The sequence below is a fragment of the Calonectris borealis genome, chromosome 23 (genome assembly GCF_964195595.1).
Source record: "Calonectris borealis chromosome 23, bCalBor7.hap1.2, whole genome shotgun sequence".
Lineage (NCBI taxonomy): Eukaryota > Metazoa > Chordata > Aves > Procellariiformes > Procellariidae > Calonectris > Calonectris borealis.
Genome location: NC_134334.1, coordinates 935,011 through 955,815, shown reverse-complemented (window position 1 = coordinate 955,815; position 20,805 = coordinate 935,011). Strand labels below are relative to the sequence as shown.

At 59.3% G+C, this 20,805-nt stretch overlaps 1 protein-coding gene across 1 annotated transcript in view; it reads left to right on the top strand.

The window, feature by feature from the left end:
* The first annotated feature begins 535 nt into the window (after positions 1-535).
* Positions 536-20,805, top strand: part of AJAP1 (adherens junctions associated protein 1) — a 33,562-nt gene continuing 13,292 nt past the window's right edge. The window contains exons 1-2 of the mRNA XM_075172061.1: positions 536-650; positions 18,239-18,897. Coding sequence (XP_075028162.1) covers positions 622-650; positions 18,239-18,897 — 688 coding nt within the window. The 5' untranslated portion in view covers positions 536-621. The remainder of the gene's footprint in view (positions 651-18,238; positions 18,898-20,805) is intronic.

Sequence of the window (20,805 nt, the reverse complement as noted above, 5' to 3'; positions counted from 1 at the left end):
CGCGGGCGAGAGGAAGTTGCTGGCCCAACGCGGGGTCCTGCCGAGGGAAAGGCCGCCTCCCGGCGGGTCTCTCGCCCGCGGGGGAGCGGGGCTGCGCGGCGGGACCCTGCCCGCCCCTCCGCGGGGGCTCCAGCGCCCCCCGGAGCCGCGCACGGCCCCAGCCCGCCCCGCCGGCTCCGGGCGCCGGCTCCGGCGGCGGGTCCGCCCCCGCCCCGCCGCGCTCCGGCCCCGCGGAGGGGCCGCGCTCCGCCCCCGCCTCCTCCCCGCGCAACTTCCCCGAGCCGCGGCCCCCCGCCCCCGCCCCGCGGGTGCGCGCACAGACGCGGGCGCGCCGAGCCGAGCCCAGCCGCGCCGAGCCGCACCGCACCGCGCCCGCAGGGGCCCGGCCGCCCCGCGCCTCCCCCGCCGCGCATGGGGCGCGCAGCCTCCGCGGGCGCGCAGCTGCCTCGCCGGCGCTGAGGGGCCCGGGCAGCCGGAGCGCCGACCCCCGGGCATGCCCGCCCCGCTGCGCGCCGCCTGCCCCGCCGCTGAGCCCCGCCGCGGGCGCGGGCGGCGCGCCCGGATGGAGAGCTGAGGCGGTGAGCCCCGCCGGGCCGGGACGGGCGGGCCGGAGACGTGACGATGTGGATGCGACGGCTGCCGGGAAGCAGGTAGGGCCGGGGCGCGGCGGCCCCGCGGAGCGAGCGCCGGCTGCGCTTCTCGCCTCCGCCCGCCCGCGCTCGGGGAGCGGCCGGCGGAGTTAAAGCGTGAACTTGGAGCGGGGTGCGGGATGGAGAGTGAGGCGGGGCAGCCCGGCGGCTTTCGGCGAGAGGCGGCCGGTCCCCGGTCCGGGCGAGATGGCGGGGCTCCCTCCATCCGTCTCCCCCAGCCCCTGCCCGGGGAGAGCCGTGGTCCGCGTCCCTTTGCCTGTCGTTCCCCGCACGCTGCCGGGAAGGGTCCCCCCTCGCCGCCCCGGCGGGTGCCTGTCGGGGGCCGGGGTTGGGGGGGCGGCCGGGGCATGTGCGGCGGGCAGGCGGATGGATGCGTTTGGGAGATTAATCGAGAATTCAAAGCGGAGGAGACGGAGGCTAAGTGTTATGTAACGCATTTTCATTACCGCTGCGAAGTCATCCGAGCCGAAAGCTTGTTATTTCCATGGTATGTGTTCGGAGAACACTAGTTACCCAGCCCTGCCCGCGCTCTGCCCCTAAAGCCGCAGGAATACCTGCTTTTCTGTGTTCTGAGCCTATCTCGGTGGAAAACATTTAAAGCAGCAGCGTGTTAAACAAGTGAGATCATAAGGAAAACTGCGCTGCTGTGTGTTTCGCGTTCTGTGCCTCTCCCCCACCAACCTGATTTTGTATTTTAAAAGTCCTGGGTTTGAGCTGGCGAGTGGTCCGTGGGGGGCAGGGGTCAACCCTGCCGCCTGCCCCGAGCCTCCCCTCCGCGCAGCGCGAGAGCGGTTCAGGCGCATCGTCGTGTTCTCCGGCTGCGCGGAGGGTCTCGCTGCTGCAGAGAGGGGTCCGGAGGCGAGGGGTCCCCAGGCGAGGGGTCCCGAGCGGGCGGCTCCGCTCCCACAGCTCGCACCGGGCCCTGCGGCCGCTCCCCGGGAAGCGGGGCTCGTCGCCCCGGACGGCTGCGAGGTGAGCGGATGGATGCAGCCCCGCCGCCAGCCCTACCCCACGCAGCAACTAGGGGAGCCCATCAGCCCGCTCCGCGCCCCTGCGCTCCGGCAGAACATGGCTGCTGCTTTGGGGGTCCCTGCGGGGGGGAGGCAGGCAGGGCCCCCGAACGCCGCGGGAGCCGTGGGCAGGCCGCGGGTGATGCGAAAGGCCTTTGTCCATCACCTCTCGGAATCGCTGGAGGCTTTGTCCCTCTGCCTGAGCTTTGGATGGAGTCCTGGAGGGTGAAACTTGAATTGAGGTTTTGTCTGCGCCGAGGAAGGCCCTTGGCTTTTGTTTTACACTCGCACGTGCCACGCAGCATATTCCAGGTGCACGTGGCAAGTGAGCTCCCGATGCCCCCTGGCCTCGTCCCCTGACGGCCCGGGCACGCGAGCACCTTCACGCTGCTGCCGGAGCCGTCCGTCCGTCCGTCTGCTGAGGATGTGCTGCTGCGTGGTGGGGAGGACAGAGTCTCCGGGGAGTCTGCGGTGATGTAGTGACCTTAGGAATTACGCCTAGGGAAAGCACCCGAGCTGTTTTTCAGGGTGCCTCACGTTTGGATTTGTTCTGTGGCAGATGAAAAGCCCGGTGGAGCTGAAGGGCTGTTTCCTGAGGCTGGAGCCAGCAGAAGACTGTAATCCTGGAAACAGAGGACGCCCTCTGCTTTTTTATTTTTGTGAAGAGTTTAGCAATGAAAACAGGAGCCTTCCGGTCGCTTCTCTCCTCGATTCGTCTTGCAAATTTCTTTTTGTCCCCTGGATCCTTGGCGCCAGGCTGTCCTCTGTACCACCTCACCAGCTTCCAGTCCCTCCGTCTTTTATTTTTAATAAGAGATAACTTTACTGCTAACCTTGCCTGCTGCTCTCGCTTCTCTCTAACTCTAATTGCTTCTGGCTTTATTTCTGACATTTCCCATGTCATTTCCCCTCATTTTCTTGAAGACTGCTAGAAAAATAGCTCTAAGAGAAGCAGTAGACTTTTCCAGCGCCTGTCTCGCCCCGCGCAATCTCTGCCTGGAGCTGCTGCCTGCCGCGGGGAGATGGTACCTTATTGCTCCTTTCAAGTCGGATTCCTTTCGCCCTGGGGCAGCGGCAGCTGCGTGACCTTGCAGGCGAGCCTGGCTCTTAAGCTCAGGAGGGCAAGACCTGCAAACCCACATCACTCAGAATTATTCTGCCCTTGCTTTCGTGAAGGGGAGCTTGCTGCTCCCCTGGTTCCCAGCACCGCAAGGAGCCGGGCTGGGTGCGCGGCGTTACCCCTCAAAGCCCCTGCGCAGTCCCCGGGGTGCTCCGGATCCTCTCTGCCCTTGGCAGCGTGGCAGGCGCGGGTGCTGCAGGGCAAAGCTGTGTAATTTGGGGGGACAGCAGCTACTGTGTCGCCTCCTGAATGTGCACCGACATACGTGTGCGTGCACACGGCTGCGTCAGTGCCTGCGCCTGCCTGTAAGGGAACGACAGCTTTCTGCAGCGTGCCGTCTGCCTGGCTTCTAGCTGTGGCTGAGGACTTCCCTTCCATAGCTACAAATTTTTTTATACTTGTTTTATATTTTAAACAATATGCCACAATTTTTACAGCATTTAGCTCCGGAGTGATTTGCAGCATGAGTAAAAATACCGTTTGCAATTTCTTCCCGATTGTGTAAAACAACTCATTAAAAGCATACATCCCTGCGCATTGGCACTGAGGAAACTTTATGGGCCTTGTAGTTACTGCCAAAGCAAACATTTTCCATGAATTTCACTCATCGAGTTCACGCTGTCAGATGTAGATTCAGCCGCTCGTCAAAGATGCAAGCCTTGCAGTCTGGAAAGTAATGAGAGCAGTAAGCAGTGGGAGTTAATGGCCTCCGCTGAGGAGTCCTTACTCATCCCGCATCCACGCAGGGGCTGAGCTGGCTGCTCCCAGGTGAATTGATTGCCACAGAAACTCATCTAGTGTCACCGGCTATGATACTTAACAGCCACAATAATGCTTGAATAAACTGCGCTTTTATGCAGCGATTCGTACCTCCTAACTGGCAGCAATTTCACAGATGAGGCAAAGGCAGCGGCGCTGGTCTTTAGCAGCCTCTTCCCCAGAGCATGAATAATTGTTGTAACAACGCCGGAGCCATCGCCGCCGCCTTGCCTTTGTGGCGTCTCCGGCGGGGTGACGGGTGGGAGCCGCCGCGGTCGCGGAGCTGCCACTCGCTCGGGGGTGCCCTCCGTCGCCAGCCGTGCTGCCTGCCTTTGGCACGCGGCACACGGGACGTGTGAGCTGCCGGCCGTCTGCTCCAGGCCTCGGAGCGCCGCAGCTTTGCTTTACGTAACAGTCATCTGCTGAAAATAAGGAGTTGCTACTTTGCCGTCGAAGCCCAGCCCGTAAACGGGAGCAGAGCGAGGTAGAGACCAGCTCCGCAGGTGGCCCGGTAACCTTGGTCCTACCTTTCCTCACCCAGGTCTGATCCGCCAGGTCTCCCAGCACGGCTTATTTACATTTGTGTCTATATGTATGCATACAGGGCGCCGGTGAGCGCCGAGAGTGGCTTCGCACAACAGCTCTGTAGGGTGTGAATAATCCGTATGACTTCCGACAGGTCTGAGGTTCATTATGGAAATGTATGCATGCTTAAGCCTTTAAATATAGCTAATAGGAGAAGGACTGGGAGGAAAGATTATGGGAATCAATATGCTGAGCCGGAGGAGCGGGAGCTGTGGCTCCCATGCCGGGGCTGTTCCGCTCCGGGCTGCAGTATCTGTTATTCTCGTTAAGGGCTGGTGATGAGGAGGTGGGTTACAGCAATTCAAGCCCAACAGAGGTTGGGTTTGAGACCAAAACTCTTCTAGCAGGGTAACTCCTCAAAACCAAGCGCGTTGGGCAGGATCAGCGGGGAGAATGGAGTGGCCTCATCGGCGCTTTCACCCCCTCGTTTAAAACAAAGGGTTTTTTCTTCCGTCCTTTCTTCCCACACTGGATGGTACCGCTGGGAGGGGGTTCCCCGGCCAAGCCCAGCCACCCGGCGGCCAGGGTTTTGTGGGGGAGGCTCCCGAAGCTGCTGCTTGGCCCTTCTTTGCCTTGGGTACACGGTTTTCATCAGAGTGAATTTTTTCACTGGAATAATGTAAAACTCTGGACCTGAACTACCCCCTTAAAAATAGGATTTGAGTTGATACGAATATTTCCTGTGGCTGTTCTTACCGGGACCTGCACCTACAGACTTTGATAGCTTACATAATTTACTGTGATGGAAATGTACTTCATCTAATTTCACTTTGAAATGCATCGATTAAATCAGAACTGCTGGGAGATTTTAACTGAGTCTCTGTGGCCTGAACTTAACTGTGGGAGGTTTACCTGCCTTCATCCTTCAACGTTAATTTGGTTTTATGAGGATTCCTCGTGAAATGAGGTTTTGTCTGCCACTGGATTGCTACTGCTTTCTGGCTTATCAGTTCCCTTCTCTGGCCTCAGCGGCTCTTAGCTGTGCTAAAGCCGCCTTTCAGCGCGGCGTTGGATGCCTTTGCGTGGAGCCGCGCCGGGGGACGCAGCAGGGACCGATGGGCGTTTCTGGCGAGGCTTCGTCTCTCTCTGGTGCTTGTTATGCAGGGTGCCCAAGCTGGAGGCAAAGCGCCCGCGCCGCTCGTGCTGCGGGCGGCAGGGCTGGGCGATGCTGCGGCAAAGCCCGGGGCCGGGGCCAGGGCCGCTGGGCGCGATGCTCATGGAGCAAGATGGAGACCTGCAGCGGTAACTCCAAGTGCAGGAGGATGTGTCCTCTCGTCAGTGCCGCGTGATTCAGCCTTTCTGGTACCAAGCAACAGCGATAAAAGGAAAAGAAATCCGGCTTGGCTGGAGATGGATGAGCAGTTGCATGGAAATAAGCAGGGACAGGATCAGCGAGCGCCGAGCACCCCGGGGCAGGAGGCCGAAGCACCCGCCGGGGGCTTGCCCGAGGTCCTTCCCAGCAGAGCAGTGGGTCGTACATCCCCAGCGAAGCCTTTGAGCCTGGCTCTGGTTTTCTGTCTGAGACCACTGACCGCCTTTGGGCCAGTGCCCCACCAAAATTCAGCGGCAGAGGCTTCCCCAGCCCTCCGCCTTTGCTGGCTGTCTTGGAGAAATTAAATGGACTTAAAAAAAAAAATATAAAAAAATAAAGCTCATTGTACATAAAGTGTTCATTTTCAACTCTGATCTGCAAAATGTCTCATTGTGACTTGGAAATGATGTGTAGGAAGGAGATACACTTTAACATGTGATGATTTTTGTTTAAATTTGCTCTGAAGGTCTTTCTCAGCAGCTCGGCTTTTCTGGGAGTGTTGTTGCCTCCCCAGCGGCGCTGGGTCCGTTCTGCCGGTGGCTGCTGGTGCGTCCCGACAAGCGATGCTGCCGGAGCACGCTGGCAGCGTCCAGCTTGCCAATGCTGCACGGTGCTGTGGGGAGCAAAGGCCGTTCCCTGGCACTGCGTTTCGTGGGAAGCCCTGGCTGGAGCGGGTAACGAAAGCAGCTCGCGGGTTCCTAATGAAGAAGATGGCTGGCAGCGAGAAGAGGCAGAGCCTCGGCTGCGAATCTGCTCTTAGCCCCGGGCGAAGCTGTGCGTGGGACGGGCCTTGGCTGTTGCAAAGTGGCGAGGGGGGAGCGGCGAAGCTTTCTTCTGCCTGGCTGGGGTGCGAGCGCTGCAAACTCCACCGGCTTCCAAATACAGGCTGAGTAAAAGCTGCTTCAAGAGCAACACGTAGCCTGGGAGCGATGACGTGCTTTCTGCAAGAGAAATACAAGTCTGCACCCTTCAGGTGTAAAATCCGGAGCTTGCCGGAGTGCGCGTGCCCTAACGCGAGGGAAGCGAGGGGGTGGGACGTGCTGGCGCAGGGCCGCGTGGCGAGGGGGGTGACCGTGTGCCCCGGGACACCGGCAGAGCAGCACGCGCCGTGCAAGGGATTGCGCTGTTCCGTGCAGGAAAGCGGGTTTGTGGCGTTTACGACCTCGCAGGGATCGGTTGCTCCCATCCGTAAGGGGCTTTGGCCATGCCTCCCTTTCTGCAGCATCCCGGGATGTTCAGGAGAATCTCCTTGTGACACCCGCTCCGGCCGTGGTTTACGGCCCTATAAATAGGAAATGTGGCGGCGTAACGCTGGCTTAGTGACTGCGTAAAGCTTTTGTGGCTCGGTGTGGGAGGCTGAGGGCTCGTTGCTCGGCACACAGCATTTGAGGCTCTGTTAGGAGCAAACGGTGCTAATTGATGTTGCCACTTGACTGTGTGTCATTCAGGTTAAAGACGTGGCAAGGCCGGGGGGGACCCCGGGTTCCCCCCCGGGATTTGCCTGCCCGGCGAGCCGAGCCCGCCGCACGCGCGGCTTCCTCGGGGACGCGTTCCTCTAATTGCCGGAGTCCCGTGCGTGACCCCAGCCCTGCTCCCGGTGCTTGCGATAGCATCTCCGCTTCTGTCTGCAGGACTCGAGTAATGAAGCGTCAGTTAATTGACATGGATTAGGACATCCACTTAAGTACCCACCGAAACGTGGGTGATTAATGCCGGGAGCCGAGGCCACGTGGCCGTGCTTCCTGCCGGGAGCGCGGTCGGGCTCTGCCTCTCCCTGGCAGAAGCCGAAGCTCGGCTGAGCCCGCAGCGGCTGGGCGTTACACACAGAAAGCGATGCCATTTCCGATGCTGGCAAGCGCTATTTTAGAAAGAGCTCCCGAGAAGAATAAACCTGTTTTCTACAAGTAGTTGCCTTTCATGGGTTTTCTTATTAAGTTTTCTCTGGGAAGGATGAGGATGAGTTACTCATCCTCTTGTTTCTTCTTTCCTCTTTCCTCTTCGTAAAAGGCTCTCTGCTTCTTTAATGTCCTCCGATGTGAAATATTCAGGACTTATTCTGGGTTCTCATCAAAGTGACATATTCTCTGGCAAAATCAATTTTGCTAATTTTGATGGATGAGGATAGAAGCATTTCTTATGGGCAGTTCCTCAGGGATGTTCTGCTCAGGCGTCTGGTGGGAAGGGATACGATGCCATGTTCTTCCCTTTCATCCTTCCGGAGGTCCGGACCTGCATGGCACAAGGCTGCTGGCACGCGGACCCGGCGCAGGGGGGTTTGCAAGAAGCCGAGATACCGTGGGAGATGCAATAAATTGCAGAGGTTTGTGAAAAGCAGCGGGGGATGCGGGAGGTCTCCTATCGCCGCTGATCTGCCTGGGAGAGACCTGCATCTCTCCTCTGGAGATAACGCTCTGAAAAGTTTAATTGTTCCGGCAAAGGGGATTTTTTTGTTTTAGGAGATGCAAAGCACAGCGATATCTGACTCACTGGCAATTAGGCTCCGGAGGGTGTGTGCCCACAAACAGCACAGTGTTTTCTAGGCGCTCACAGTGCCTCTGGTGACTCACGTTCACCTTGATCCGGCAGGATTTCGCTCCCGCGGCTGCCGGAGCAGGAGAGCCTGCGAGCTGCCCGGACGCTGTACGCGTGATGAGGTGGCCGTGGCCAGGAGAACTGCTCTTCTCCGTGGAAAAGAAATTGTTTGGTGCTAAAAGGGGATTTAAACCTCTGTATGAAGGGATCAAGAGTCTTTGCCCTGGATTTCATCCTCGCTGCCTTCACTTTCTATTTTGGTTTGGCTTTTTCTCCATCGTTTTGGGCCGTTCTCTTTTCTCCATGAAGCGTGTCATGCCGTGAGCCTTCTCCAGCCGCGGGATGTCCCCGCTGCGGGGCTGGGCAGGGCCCCGGCGCCTGGCTCGGGCGCGCGATGCCCTGCGCTCTGCTCCCTCCCTCGCGCCCCAGCTCTCGTGCCTTTGCTTTCTCCAGGCTTTCCTATTGATGTTTCACACCTTCAAAGAGTGCTCTGCTGCTTCTACTTTTTTTTTTTAATTGTATTTCTTGCTCCATAAAAGCCATCTGTCTGCTTTTAGAGGCTTTATTTCTCTCATCTTCTCCATTTCTGTAAGAGTTACTGGATCTTTTGAAATTCTTTACGCTTTCCCTGTGTTCGTCCCCGTGTACGGCCGCTGACGTTTCGGGGCAGGCTGTGCGTCCCTGGACTTCCCAGGAGAAAGCCAGGTTTGGATCTGGGTTACTCTGGTGTGAATCGAGAGCAGCTCTTGGAGGAGACCACGGTGCCGGAGTTAAGGCCCGAGTGGGCGGATTTCCCGGGGGGCCGCGCGGCCCCGTGCGGACATCCATCCCTCGCCGCGGGAAGGGGCGGCCGGGCCCTGTGCCGGTCGCCCGGGCGTTTCCAGCAGGATCAATGCTTGTCTTCACTCCCGGGAAAGCGGAGCTCTTTGGGAGATCGTCATTAAAAATCCCATTGGAAGATATTTTATCCTTGGTTATTTTCCACAGCGGTAGTATTTCCCATTGATGCGGATAGCTCGGCGGGCAGAGCGGTGGACGCCGATGTGCCGCTCTTGCAAAGCCGTATTGTGTTACAACAATACAGCAGACCTGTTTTAATTATTTTGTTTTAAAGCTCGTTAAGCTGCTACTTTATACGTACTGAGCTAACCTATCTTATTTTTTTAGATCGGAGCGTTTCCTGTGTACATTGTAATGACACGCTTGAGCACATTAATTTAGAAAATAAGTGCTCGGTTTATTTGCCAGTGAAGCGGTGGTGTTAAAGGGCGAGGTAAGCAGGAGTTGTACCATGGTCTTCCTCTCTGTAGGTCCCTTCAGAGCCGGAGGGCTGGGTTGAAATAGTCGCTATCTCTTGAAATCACCGTGCCTTCGTGGATACGGGCTTCAGAGGAGGAAACTCCTCGTAAGGCTCCTGCTCCAGCCTGGGATCAGGCGGGACTATCGCAATCCTGGCGTTTGTCCGCTCAGCTCCCGGCAGCCGCCCGGGATCAGCCCTGGGCTCGCCGCGGGGAGAGCCCCTCTCCTGCCGTCCCGCCCGCAGCGCGCGGGCGTTGCGTCCGCTCGTACGGCCCGGCGCGGTCGTTTTGTCAGAGGAGGAGGCCTGATCGTCCTGCAGAAACCGGCTTTGCCCACAGATTGATTATTCAGGGGGTGGACGCGTGGCAAAGGAAGAAAAATCTTGAGCAAAGCAGGGGAACAAGCAACTCCTTCATTTGGGGCTACGGGGGGAGCGCACCTTGCTCCGTGAGCCTGTATCCGCACCGGGGAGCCGCTAAACTGAACCGCCGTCCTTGTTGATTCTGTACAGCGTTAGGGATGATCTCTCCCTCTCACACGTACGTCGCAGTCCCTTCCCTTCAGCAGAGCGGTGTTCGCGTGTATTTGGTAAAAGGGGAGGCGTTCTCCGCTCTCATGCGGTGATGGGAGAGGGCAGCGTGGTCCCGCGCGCCCGGGGACCTCCCGGGTAGGTGCTAGCCAGTGAAGCCTAAGAAGGGATTTTGCGGTGCACACGGGGTGGTGGGGTACACGAGGAGGTTGAGATAGAAGCGAAAAATCCTTAGGTTTATGGGATTCTTTTAATATCACCAAGAATGGAGCTCGAGGCGGTGACTCTTCGACAAGAATTTTGGTGGATTTGGAAATCTGAGAGAAACTTCCCAGCAAGTTGTGTCTGAACTGAAGCTCTTGCTGCTGCCTGATCCCCGGCGCTGGTGCAGAATTCGGGGGGGACGGGTGAAATAAGTCGGCGACAGGTGCAGGTTTGGGCTGGGAAGCCAGCGCTCACAAACCCCCTTTATCCGGCGGGACAAAAGCCGAGTGTTATTTCTGACGGTTTGATGAAATGCCCCACTGTCCGGCCCTGCCACGCTAAATGCGCGCAGTGTTTGCCGGCTGGGTTTGCCGAGCAGCGGCGGGGGAAGCGGCGGCCGCGCCGTGCCCGCCCAGGGGATGCTGTAGCGGTACCCAGGGCTGCAGGGGCCCAGCCTGCAGCCGAGCCCCCCGGCCAGTGCTCGGGGCGGTTGGTGGCCTGGCCGGGGCGGGAGGCGGTGTGACCGCCATCCCCTGCCCGCCGCACGTGGGCAGGCAGCGCAGGCAGCTCGGGGCGGCTTGCCCGGACCCTGCCTCGCGACGTCTGGCAGATGAAACCGCAGCCCGCTGGGTCTCTCTGGGGGAGCTAGACCGCGCATGGAGCTCCTTCTGCCGGAGCAGCGGCGGGTGAATCACCGAGCTCCAGTTTTGCACAGAAATCTGCTGAAGATGTTTCTCTGTCTGGAGGCACACGCCGACTTCTGGGCTTCCCGCCCCCGGCGCTTTTCAAATCCTATCTGAAATAATCCCGCAAGACCGGGGAAAACACTCTACAGCAGATGTTGCGTCCGTTTTAGAGCAAGTCGAACGAGGCTGGCAATCTTGGACGACGTTCACCAGCTCTCTGTGTTAGCTGAGCTCTTGCACTCATCCTCAGGCCGGCTGCGGGCACCTAGCACCCCTTAGTCCTGTTGGCGTCCATCTAAATGTTTAAAAATGGGAAATTAACTTAAAACCCAGGGTTGAAGTTTGGTTCGGCTTTGGCAGCGACCAGGCACTTGGCCGCCGTGGAGCAAACCTGCTTTTGCCTTTGCAGCAATGCCACGTCCGCCCGTTTTCTCCGTTTGCTCCTTTCTTCTCTTTCCTGCGTTGCTCTGCAAGACCGTGCGGCCTCGCACGGCGTGGGCGTGGGGTGCGGGGTGGGGTCCTGCGCCGGTGGGGTCCAGCACGAGCCCCGGGCTGCTGCTGCGCTTGGGGCTTTGCCCTTTCTCTGCCTGCGGCGAAGGACGGGACCCGAAGGAGAGAGCAGCCGGGGCCGCGGCACTGCTGCGCCAGGTCTGCGCTCTGACAGCCTTGGCAGGGTCTGCGCCTACCGCATCAGCATATTGGCGGTACCGCTGGGTATTAATTATGCCTTCCGCACTCGCGGCTATTCAAATGTTAAAATTGTTTATTTGCAGCTGGGCGAGCTCAAGACAGAGGCAGAAAAGCCGCGTGCGAGCGGCTCCCCTCCGCCACGGCCGCCCTCCTGCCGCCCTCTCCTCCGCGGGATGCGGCTCCCCGCGTGCAGGCGGGGACGGATCCGGCCGTCTGTCTCGGCATTTCTGTCCTGGGGAGGGCCCGCTGCTCCCCAGCCCCGGCCGACCTCTTTCCGCGCCGTTTTCCCGGGGAAACGGGTGCCGTCTGCCTGGCGGCGAAAGCGTGGTGGTGAGGGCTCAGCCTATTTCACCCTCCGCTGATTTCCCTCCGTGATAAATCCCATCCCCTCTGCTGCGGGAAGCGGTGTCGGCTTGATTACTTGTGGGGAGAAGGGGGAGAGCGGAGGAACTTAGGACTTGTTTTAAACATCACTTTTATTAGTAGGTAATCCTGAAGCTCAGTTTTGTAATATAGATAGGTAGTGATGTGGCACATTTAATTTACCTACCGTGCTACCGTGTGTCAGCTTTTGTGCCTTAATTTTCCAGCTCCTCTTTGAGGAGCTTGGCAGCCATATTTTGTCAAATTTATAATTACCTTGGAAGAAGTCGTGGCTGCAGACGGCGCAGTGAACAGCAAGTTCCCAGTTCCCCTTGGCTCTGGGTTCAGAGCGACTTGTCCTGGAGCAAAACATGGCTTAGGAGAGAGGTGCGGGGGTCGGCGGTGCCCGCGGCCCCACGGGGATGCGGTGGGTGCTGTGCTGGGCGCCCCGCCGGGGTGGGCCAGGGGGTCTCCTGCTGATACCGCAGCGTAACTCAGCACGTGCCTTTTGGCACCTGTCCGTGCCGCCCTGGCACGGGGATGTGCCGCTTCCATCCTCCCAGGGTCCCGTTCCGCCCGGAGCGAAGGGGCGATGCTCTATTTCCATGGCGATGGCTGGGAGTGTCACAACAAAGGACAGTCGCAGGGATCGTCGCGGGGCTGGAGAGGAGAGCCGCCGCAGCAGGCGCCGGGTCTGCAGTCCCCTCCTCGGCGAGGACACACGATTGCGGGCCAAGTATCTGCCACCGCCGCCGCCGAAATGTTCCCCTCTTGCTCCAGCGTGAAAGTCACCCGCCGAGATGCAGCGGCCTCGTTCTTTCTCCAGCCAGCCAGTTCCTGCAAATACTCTCACAACGCGTCGCGCTCCGAACGCCTTTGTAGGACACGCAGCCGCGCTGCCAGGGATGCTTTTCCTAGAGCGTGGCGCCCGCTCTCCTGCCGTGTCTTGCCTGGGACGAGCAAACACTGCCCCGTCCCTCCGGCCACGGCTCCTGCTCGCCCTCCAGGCGTTCGCTGGAATATTTTTGTCTCTGTCTCACTTGGTGTTTGGAGATCTGAAATGCTCGGAGTTCGTAAATCATCCCAACAAGGACATAACCTTGATTCCCTGTGCAGTACCAATAGATTACCTAACAGGAGGCATGAAGTGGAAGAATGGCTCCATTTGTATAATTCTGCATTAAAAATCAGCCTATTCTGCATTTAATGCTGCCTGTGAAGTGTCTCCACAGCCAGGGGAGAAAGGGGCCGGTGTTGGAGAGCAAACCAAGTACCTTATGAAAGGGACGCACATAGGCACCTCTCGCCGGCGCTGCCCTGGGATTCGCGCTCGAGTGAGCCTTTTGAGGTTCGGGGAGATGGGTTATGTGCAAACGGCTTGCAAGCCGCTGGCGGTTTGTGTTTTGCAGTTTGTCAGAGCCGCTCGGTGGCCGTGATCCTAGTTAATTGCTCGGGCAGATTACCGAAGTCGGGGACTTCTGGGCGCACAGCGGTCGCCTGGTTTTGCAGCCGCTGGATTAACCCGCGTCCTGCCCGCAGCATCAGGGCTCGGTGCCGTGTCCCCAAGAGTCCCTGGGACCGGGGCGGAGGCGTTTCCCTCCTGCTCCATGCACCTCCTCTTGTGCATCGCCCGTGCTGGATGTTCCTGCTTTCCCTTCCTGCACGTGTGCAAGTGGCAGCGGCTGATTTCCAAGGCAGCATCCCGAAGCGGCGCTGGGCTTCGCAGCCTTCAGAGCTGCGTGAATTAAAAACCCGGGCATTGTAGCGAGGCGGCAGCTTCTCTGGAAGCTCTGGCTCTCGCTGGGGCCTGGGAGTCCGTGTGGGAAGTAGCCTGGTGCAAGAGTGGGGTGGCACCGAGCCAAGGACCGACACTGGGGTGCTGCCAGCCCTGGGCTCGGGGGGTCTCGCGCCCATCGTCTCGCTCCACCCAGTGCTCCCCAGCCGCCTCTCCCCTGGGGGTGCTCCTGCCGGCTGCCTCTGGATAGAAATGCAAAATAACGTGCGTGGAGCAGAAGAGGGGTTTTACTCCATTTGTCCTGACTGCTCTCATCCTTTGTCTGTGCATTGTTCTTCCTGTGCATTTCTGTCCAACTTCCATATTGCACTGCTCTGCCAGCGCATGCAGCTCCATCGCTGGATGGAGCACTAAGCAGCCCTCCATGCTCCTTATTGGTTTGGAAACATCGCGCGGTTGATGCAAGCAGCGCTCGGCGCCTGCGCAGCCCGTGCACGTGCTTCAGAGCGGCAGCGGCGTGGCAGGAGCCGCGGCTGCGAAGCGGAGCCCTGGGCGATGGGCCTGGCTGATGCTCAAGGGGCAGCGGGTCGAGGGGGGCCTGGGGACGCCTTTCCCAGGCCGCTGCTTCCCGTGTTTATAAGGTAATCCCAGGACAGAGATAATCTTGCATTTTCAGCTCTGCAGCAATCCGAGATCACTAATTACCAAAGCATTTCTCTTGCTTGTGCGTACTCCTCAAAGCGCTCGGGGGCTTCTGGCTGTACGTCAAGCTCCGTCGGGGTGGGAGGGATTTGGTCAGCCGGCTTTCCTGGTGGGAAGAGCCGCGTTGCTGCTGCCCGCGGGGGCAGTGAGGCCGGAGGAGCCGGGCAGCATCACTGCGCCAGCGCCGGACACGGAAGGGCCCTGGCAGCCTCTTCCCGACCCGCAAAGAGCGCGGTGAGCTCACATCCTCCAGCCTCCTTGAAATTAATCTCCGTCTTACGTGCCAGCTTTCCTCCTCTTCAAAGCAAACGGCTGCATCTGACAGGATTTGTAAAGGGATTTTCATACCGGGGAGAACTTTGAAATGTGTCGCGTACGGCAGGAATATGGTGACGGCTCCGGCCGAAATGCCTTCAACGCCCCTAACTCCATCGCCTTTAAAGCAGAGGTTGGCCCTGGAGTGCTTAGCGTGCACAATCCCTGTAACCGTCTGAGTAGTTCCCTTGAAATCTGCTCTTGTGCTTCTAGCGAAGCGCAGGTAAATATTTGTAGCGGTTTCCCTTACTGTGTGAGAACACGGCTGCCTCTCCATCCATTAAGCCGTGGAAGCGGATTTGTGGTTTGCAGGAGCAAAGGCTTCGGATGAGGAGGGCAAAGAAGGGATTTCATCTTCTCAAAGATCTCCGCTGCTCTTTTCTGTTTTTTAAACCCAGTTTCAGAGTTATGTTGAATTTTTCCTTGAGTTTGAGAAAGTATTTTGGGATAATGCTCCCGTTCACGTCCAAGATGGGAAAAGAAATAACAGGAAGATTGCTCACACTCACCCCATCTCTCTTTGCAATGGGAAAAAAGTTGTGTGTGTGTGGAGGGGGAGTCCTGAATAATCAAAATCCTGATTTCCAGAGGGTTCAGCGAGCAGCGTAAGCGCAGCCCCGCACGGCCGACCCGCTGCATAGCCGCAGCTGGAGGAGGGTTTGTGCCATTTGATGTCTCAGCAAAGCTCAGGCGTCCTCCCAGCCTCCGAGCAGCGGTGACTTTCTGCTCGCGCCTCCCGAGAGGCGAGCGGCCGCTCTCCTGCCCGCCGTGGCGATGGGCAGGCGGAGGCACGGGGACGCCCGGGGCGGCGTGTCGGGAGCAGCGGGCTTTCGTGGGACAGCCCGGGTTCTTTGGGGGCAAACGCAAGGTGGCCGGACCTCCGGGTGGGACGTGTCTCCGCTCCCTGGGCTGCCCTTGGGACTCGTCTCTCTCGCCACCAGCTTTGGCAGGGTGCAGGAGTGGGGCCGGGGGAGCCGGAGGGGTGGCAGGGGGAGGGAAGCGTGGTCCTGCGGCGGAGCCCGGGGCCCCTGGCTGCCGCCGGCCCCGCCACGCGCTGCCGCATCCCCGCCGCCGCGCCGAGCACATCGCGCTGCGTTGCCTAGACAACAGCAACTCCTACACGCTGCTATTTATTCTGAAGGACACTTGCTCTTATCTGTTGTTGCAAAGCCCTCAAAAGATTGCATACCACGCAAAATTACTCCGAGGTAACCGGACTCGCTGCTCCCGTCCCAAAAGCCACCTCTTGGGCAGGTGCCAGCCAGCGGGGTGGCCAGGAGGATGCTCCTTGGGTGACAGTCCCTTGGCTGGCATCACTCGAAGGGACGCAGGCGGGCGGGTGTCCCACACCGTCCTCGGGGCGGGACGGGGTGCTGCCGGGGGCTCTGCCCGCCTCATGCTGCCCCATATGGGCCGTGGGTCCCCCACCGTGTCCCTCCCCATCACCAGAGGCTCTGGCCTGGGGAGCGATGCCAGGAGCACCCTGCCTGTGGGTGTCACCCGGCACTGCCTGACCGTGCTTGGGCACAGCGTTTCTGGTGTGCTGGTGTAAAGCCGGCGGTTGCGTGTTGTATTTTCCTGCCTGTCTGCCCGATGCTGCAGGGGAGCAAGGCAGTGATGCTTGGGCAGGTCCCGCGCAGGAGCAAACCCCTGCAAGCTCGGGGCTGCCATCGCTGCAGCTTGAGAATGTCATGAGCAAGCAGGAGGAAATGGGAAGAGGGGAAAAATCTGTTTTTCCTGCAAGCTGCCAATCCCGAGTACTGAGGACTGGCATTTTGTCTTTCAGAAGCTTCCACACAGCAGCTGGGATTTAGCGAGCACCAAGTTTGGGCTGGGCACATCTTCCCTCGCCTCGTTCAGCAGCTGTTAATAAAAGTGCCTCGTGCGCTGCTTCCTCGCGGAGAGCTGGGCGGGCTTGGGAGAAGTTTGGGTGTGTGCACGGGTGGTGCGAGCGGTGGTACCCGGGGTGAGCGCAGCGCCGGGGCGGTGCCCGGCACCTCTCCTTCCTTGCCAGGAGACATTTCAGATGGCGTTGGGGGGTCAGGCAGAGGCTGAAATCACTCCGCGTGCCGCTGGAGTGAATACGAGCATTGCTAAGGTGAATCTGTAAGTGAATCTGTGTTCAGTGCTCTCGCTGGAAGCCCGAGCTCCTGGCTCCTCGCCGGTGGAGACGGGGTGTTGCCTGTGGCACCGCTGATGCACGGCACGTGGGGGATGCTCTTCGTGCTGCCCCCCACGGCACTGCCACCACTCTGCCGGCCTCTAAAAAAAACCCCACCAGCAACGTGGTTTGGGTGGTTTGATTTTTCTGAAGCCTTGAAATCCTTCCTCCCCCAGCCTGAACTATTTTGGTTTATGTTGTCTGTTTCTGGCTCTTCTCTTTCTCCTTCTGCGCTCTTTCCCTGCGTCACCTTATTCCTCCCCAAAATAAATGCTGTTACGCTTTGAAAAAATACCCAATTAGGGAAAAAAAAGAGATCTCTGAGCAGAAAAAGACTGTGCCTGAGAGTATCCAGGTCAGCTCCTTTAGCTTCATTTGCTCACGCATGGAGGGAGTGTACAAATGCTTCTGTCAACCAGATGCACATTTTGTAGTGCTACCAAGGACTTTACAGGGCACAGTGCTGCGGAGGATTAGGCTATTTAGCCATATAAAGCTCTCATTAACTCCTGCTGAGTTCGACAAAAGTCTTTCTTGTGTAAAAGCTGAATAAAATGGAGTAAAGATTTTTGGGCTTTGGCCTAATGATTTTTTTTCTGGAAAAAAAGAACAAGAAAAACTTGTGTATCAGGCATTTTCTTACCGCGAAACACCATGCTTCACGTGGGGTAGCATCTTAGGGGAAGGTGCGGGGCCGCTGAGGAAGGGAGAGGGCTTTGATGTGACCTGACCTGATGGTGGCACATTACATCAAAGCAAAATTTTAAATAATGAGCCTGCTGACAGCTCAGTGTGATTTCCAGCTATTCTTTGGAAGCAAAAGCAGTGAAAGGGGCTGCTCGTCCTTCCCTGCTAGGCTAGGGGCTTCGCTAAGGAAACACCCGGTGCGGTGCCCGGCAAGTCCCCGTGCCGCGGGGTCGCATTCGGCACTGGGTGCCGTGCTCCGCAGGAGGGGATGCTCCGGCTGCGGCGTGGGCGACCTCCTCAGCAGGAGATGGGCTACACGTGCAGACGCGCGCGTGCGGGTGCTCTTCTGCTTCAGCTCGTTGAGGGGCGAATACCGCCGCCCTCTGCGGGCTCGCTCCTCGGACCTTGGCTTGGAAAGGGGCCGGGCTCCCCAATAGCCCTGCGACACAGAGACCCCGGAGCAAAGGCTGTCGCTGCTGGCGCTCCGCTTGTGCCATCTGCTTTAGATAATTCATCTAAAACGGCTGATTTTGGGCAATGCAGAGGCTGGCCACTTCCCCAGGGCCTTTTGCAGTAAAACCCAATCTCGAGTCATTCACGGCGGTCACAGACCCACTGGAAAGCAGCAAAGTCGCGTTTTCGGATGGGGGTCCTTGATCTGCCTTGTTCATGGTGGTGGGTTTTGCGGTGGGAGGAGGGTGGGGAGGGGCTGCAGGGTGCCCTGCCATGCTGTTTCGGGGGGTGCTGGCTGGAGCACTGGGGGAGGATGATGGCACTGCTTTCCCGCACTGCTGGGGGGTGTTTTGGGTGGCTGGGCTGGGGGAGCCGGGGCGTGCCGTGCCAGGGGGAGCGCTGGGTTGCTCCCCTGCCTTTCTAACACGGTTGCTGTCTGTCCACAGGTCAAGTTGCCCGCTCGGAAGCCATGCTTGGATTTTAATAGCCATGTTCCACCTAGCCATGGACCTCGCCAGCTGCCAGCCCCCAGCCAGCAGCGCTGGGGGGAGGCTCTCGCCGCGGCCGGCGCTCCGGCACAGACTGTCCCGTGGCTCGCTGTGGGGCGCGGGGAGCGGGGAGGAGCTGCGGCGCCCCGGCCCCCCCTGGACCTGCACCCCCATGCCCCCCCCGCAGAGACCCCGCTCCCGCCGGCCGCCTCCCACCGCCCCACTGCCCGCCGGCCGCCCCCCACGCCGGCCCCGCTCCCGGAGGGGCCGGCGGCACCTGCGTGGCCGCGGCTTCGCCCTGCAGGACGGGCGGCCCACGGTGTCCGAGGTCATCGTCTGGGGCCCCACGGGCGAGGAGGACTCCCTGGAGAGCAGTACGCTGCCCGGCGCCTTCGCCACCACCACCGCCACCACCGCCGCCGCGACCACCACCACCACCACCGCTGCCACCGCCGCCGCCACGCCGCCTCGCGCGCCCCCCAGCACCCCGGCTCCCGCGCCTGGCGGGGATGTGCCCCGCAGCAGCCCTGGCCGCACCAGCACCACCGAGCCGGCCGCCGGCCACAGCAGCGGCGGCAAGGATGCTCGCCTGCCCCGCGGGCTGGGAGACAGCACAGGTAGGGTCTGCCGGGGGGCCGGGGGCGGCAGCGGGTAAATCGGGAGGGCTGGGGGGTCCTGGGGTGGAGGGGTCACTGCGGCACGAGCTTCCCCGGCGGCAGCACCACCCGGACGGAGATAAGTGTGTGATGTTAAACAAGAGCACTTGGGAGGCAAACGGCAGCTCTGATTCATCGCTTTTATCTGAGGCGTTTTCCAGCAGCTTGCTGTGCTTTTCCCATTAGCGGTATCCATCCACAGCCCATCTCCCGTAATCTTATTTAGCGCGGAGCTCAGGCACGGCGATGCGTTCCCCCAGCACTATCTGCTGCGTGGACATGGATGGGAAAGCTGCTTCCTATTTATTTCAAATTATATTTGTTATTGCCAGTATTAAACTGTGGGATACCGTTGTATAGTTTACAGAATTTATTCACTGTGCATCGACTGCTTTTAGCCCACAGTGATTTCCTAGTCGAATCAAAAAAGAATTTTATGGCCTGATCTTAATCCCAATGGCAGAAAGAGACAAGGCAACCATAACGTTGTTCCTGACTTAAAGGAGTTATTTATAGCCGCGAAAAAACTCCAACCTACACACCCTTTAAAAAAACGCCGGAATTGGCTGGATATATTAGCCAGGGAGGGAGTATCGATAACGACTGCCGGCGTGAGCTGCGTGACACGCGTGATGAGATCTTCAGCCTTATCTCCCCAGGGCTGCCGTGGTCGGTGCCTCCGGCCTCGGTGGCATCGTCCGGTCCGGGAGCACGGGGTGCGGGGGGCTCGCTGCCGTCAGCCGGCTGCGGCAGCCCGTCCGCCCGCTCCGTTTGCAGCGCGTGGGAGGGTGGCCCCGGCCATGTGCTGTAGCTTAATGGAGCTGGCCGCCTCGTTTAGGCGAGGATGAGCTGCCGGTGCTGCCGCGTGCCTGCCGGTGCTGCCGCCGCCGCCCTCCCTGGCCGGCAGATGGGCAGAGAGCCGCAGCCCCGAGCCTCCGCGTCCCCCAGCCTCCCGGGGGGCCGCTTTAATCTGCCGGCTCTTAGCTCTCATGAGGGGCTTTTTCCTGGATCGGAGTTTTTGCTAATTAACTTCTTTTCGCCAAGCGGTGAATGCGATAAGCTCCCGGGGCTAAAGGACCTTTTTGATCTCAGCCCATCCACCCTAAATTGAAAAGCGGCTAAGCTCCGGGTCTGCTTTTCCTTCTGCCGCTGCAGCACCTCGGGACGAGCGTCTCGGGAGCGAGCGGCCAACGCCGTCTCGGAGCGCTGGCCACGGTTTTGCTGGCGACGCGCCTGTGCGAGGCCGTGCGTTTTTCAAGCCCAGCTCCTCTCTGTTATATAAGCTTTAGCGGCTGGAAGTGTTTGTTCTCTGCTGGGAAAAACATATGGCTACAAATTAGGATTAGGTAACTCGTCTGTACTTTTTGTTTGCCTCAGCGAGCATTGAAAATCCCCGTCCTGTGTCCTGTGAGGCACCGCACGTCGCGATAGGAGCCTGGGATGGGGGGGGGGGATGCTGCTCTCTCAGCTTGTGGTCCCTCGGCTTTCTCTGGCAGCAGCTCCTGTGGGATCGGGTGCTGCTGTCGTGCTAACGAAGGTGCTGCGTTCCCCCCCGCGTCCCTCCTGCGCCATGCCCTTGCTCCCCCCTTGCGTTGCAGGAAAGGGACTTGCTCCTGGGAGCCTGGTGGTGCTGGGGTCCCCGGGGGGTCCCGGGGGTGCGGGGTGGGGGCGCTTCAGCGAAGGCAGCAGCGCTCGCTTAGATGAGCGGTTAAAGCAGTCCTGCTCAGTTAGATCTTCCTCTCGCCCTGCTCCTCCTCGCTGGAGAAGCGAGAGGAAAAAAAGCAAGAAACAAAGTGACTCACTAGCAGCAAAACAAGCTTACGAAAATTCCTCAGCAATAGCGAATACTCTGCTTGTAGGTAGGAGAAA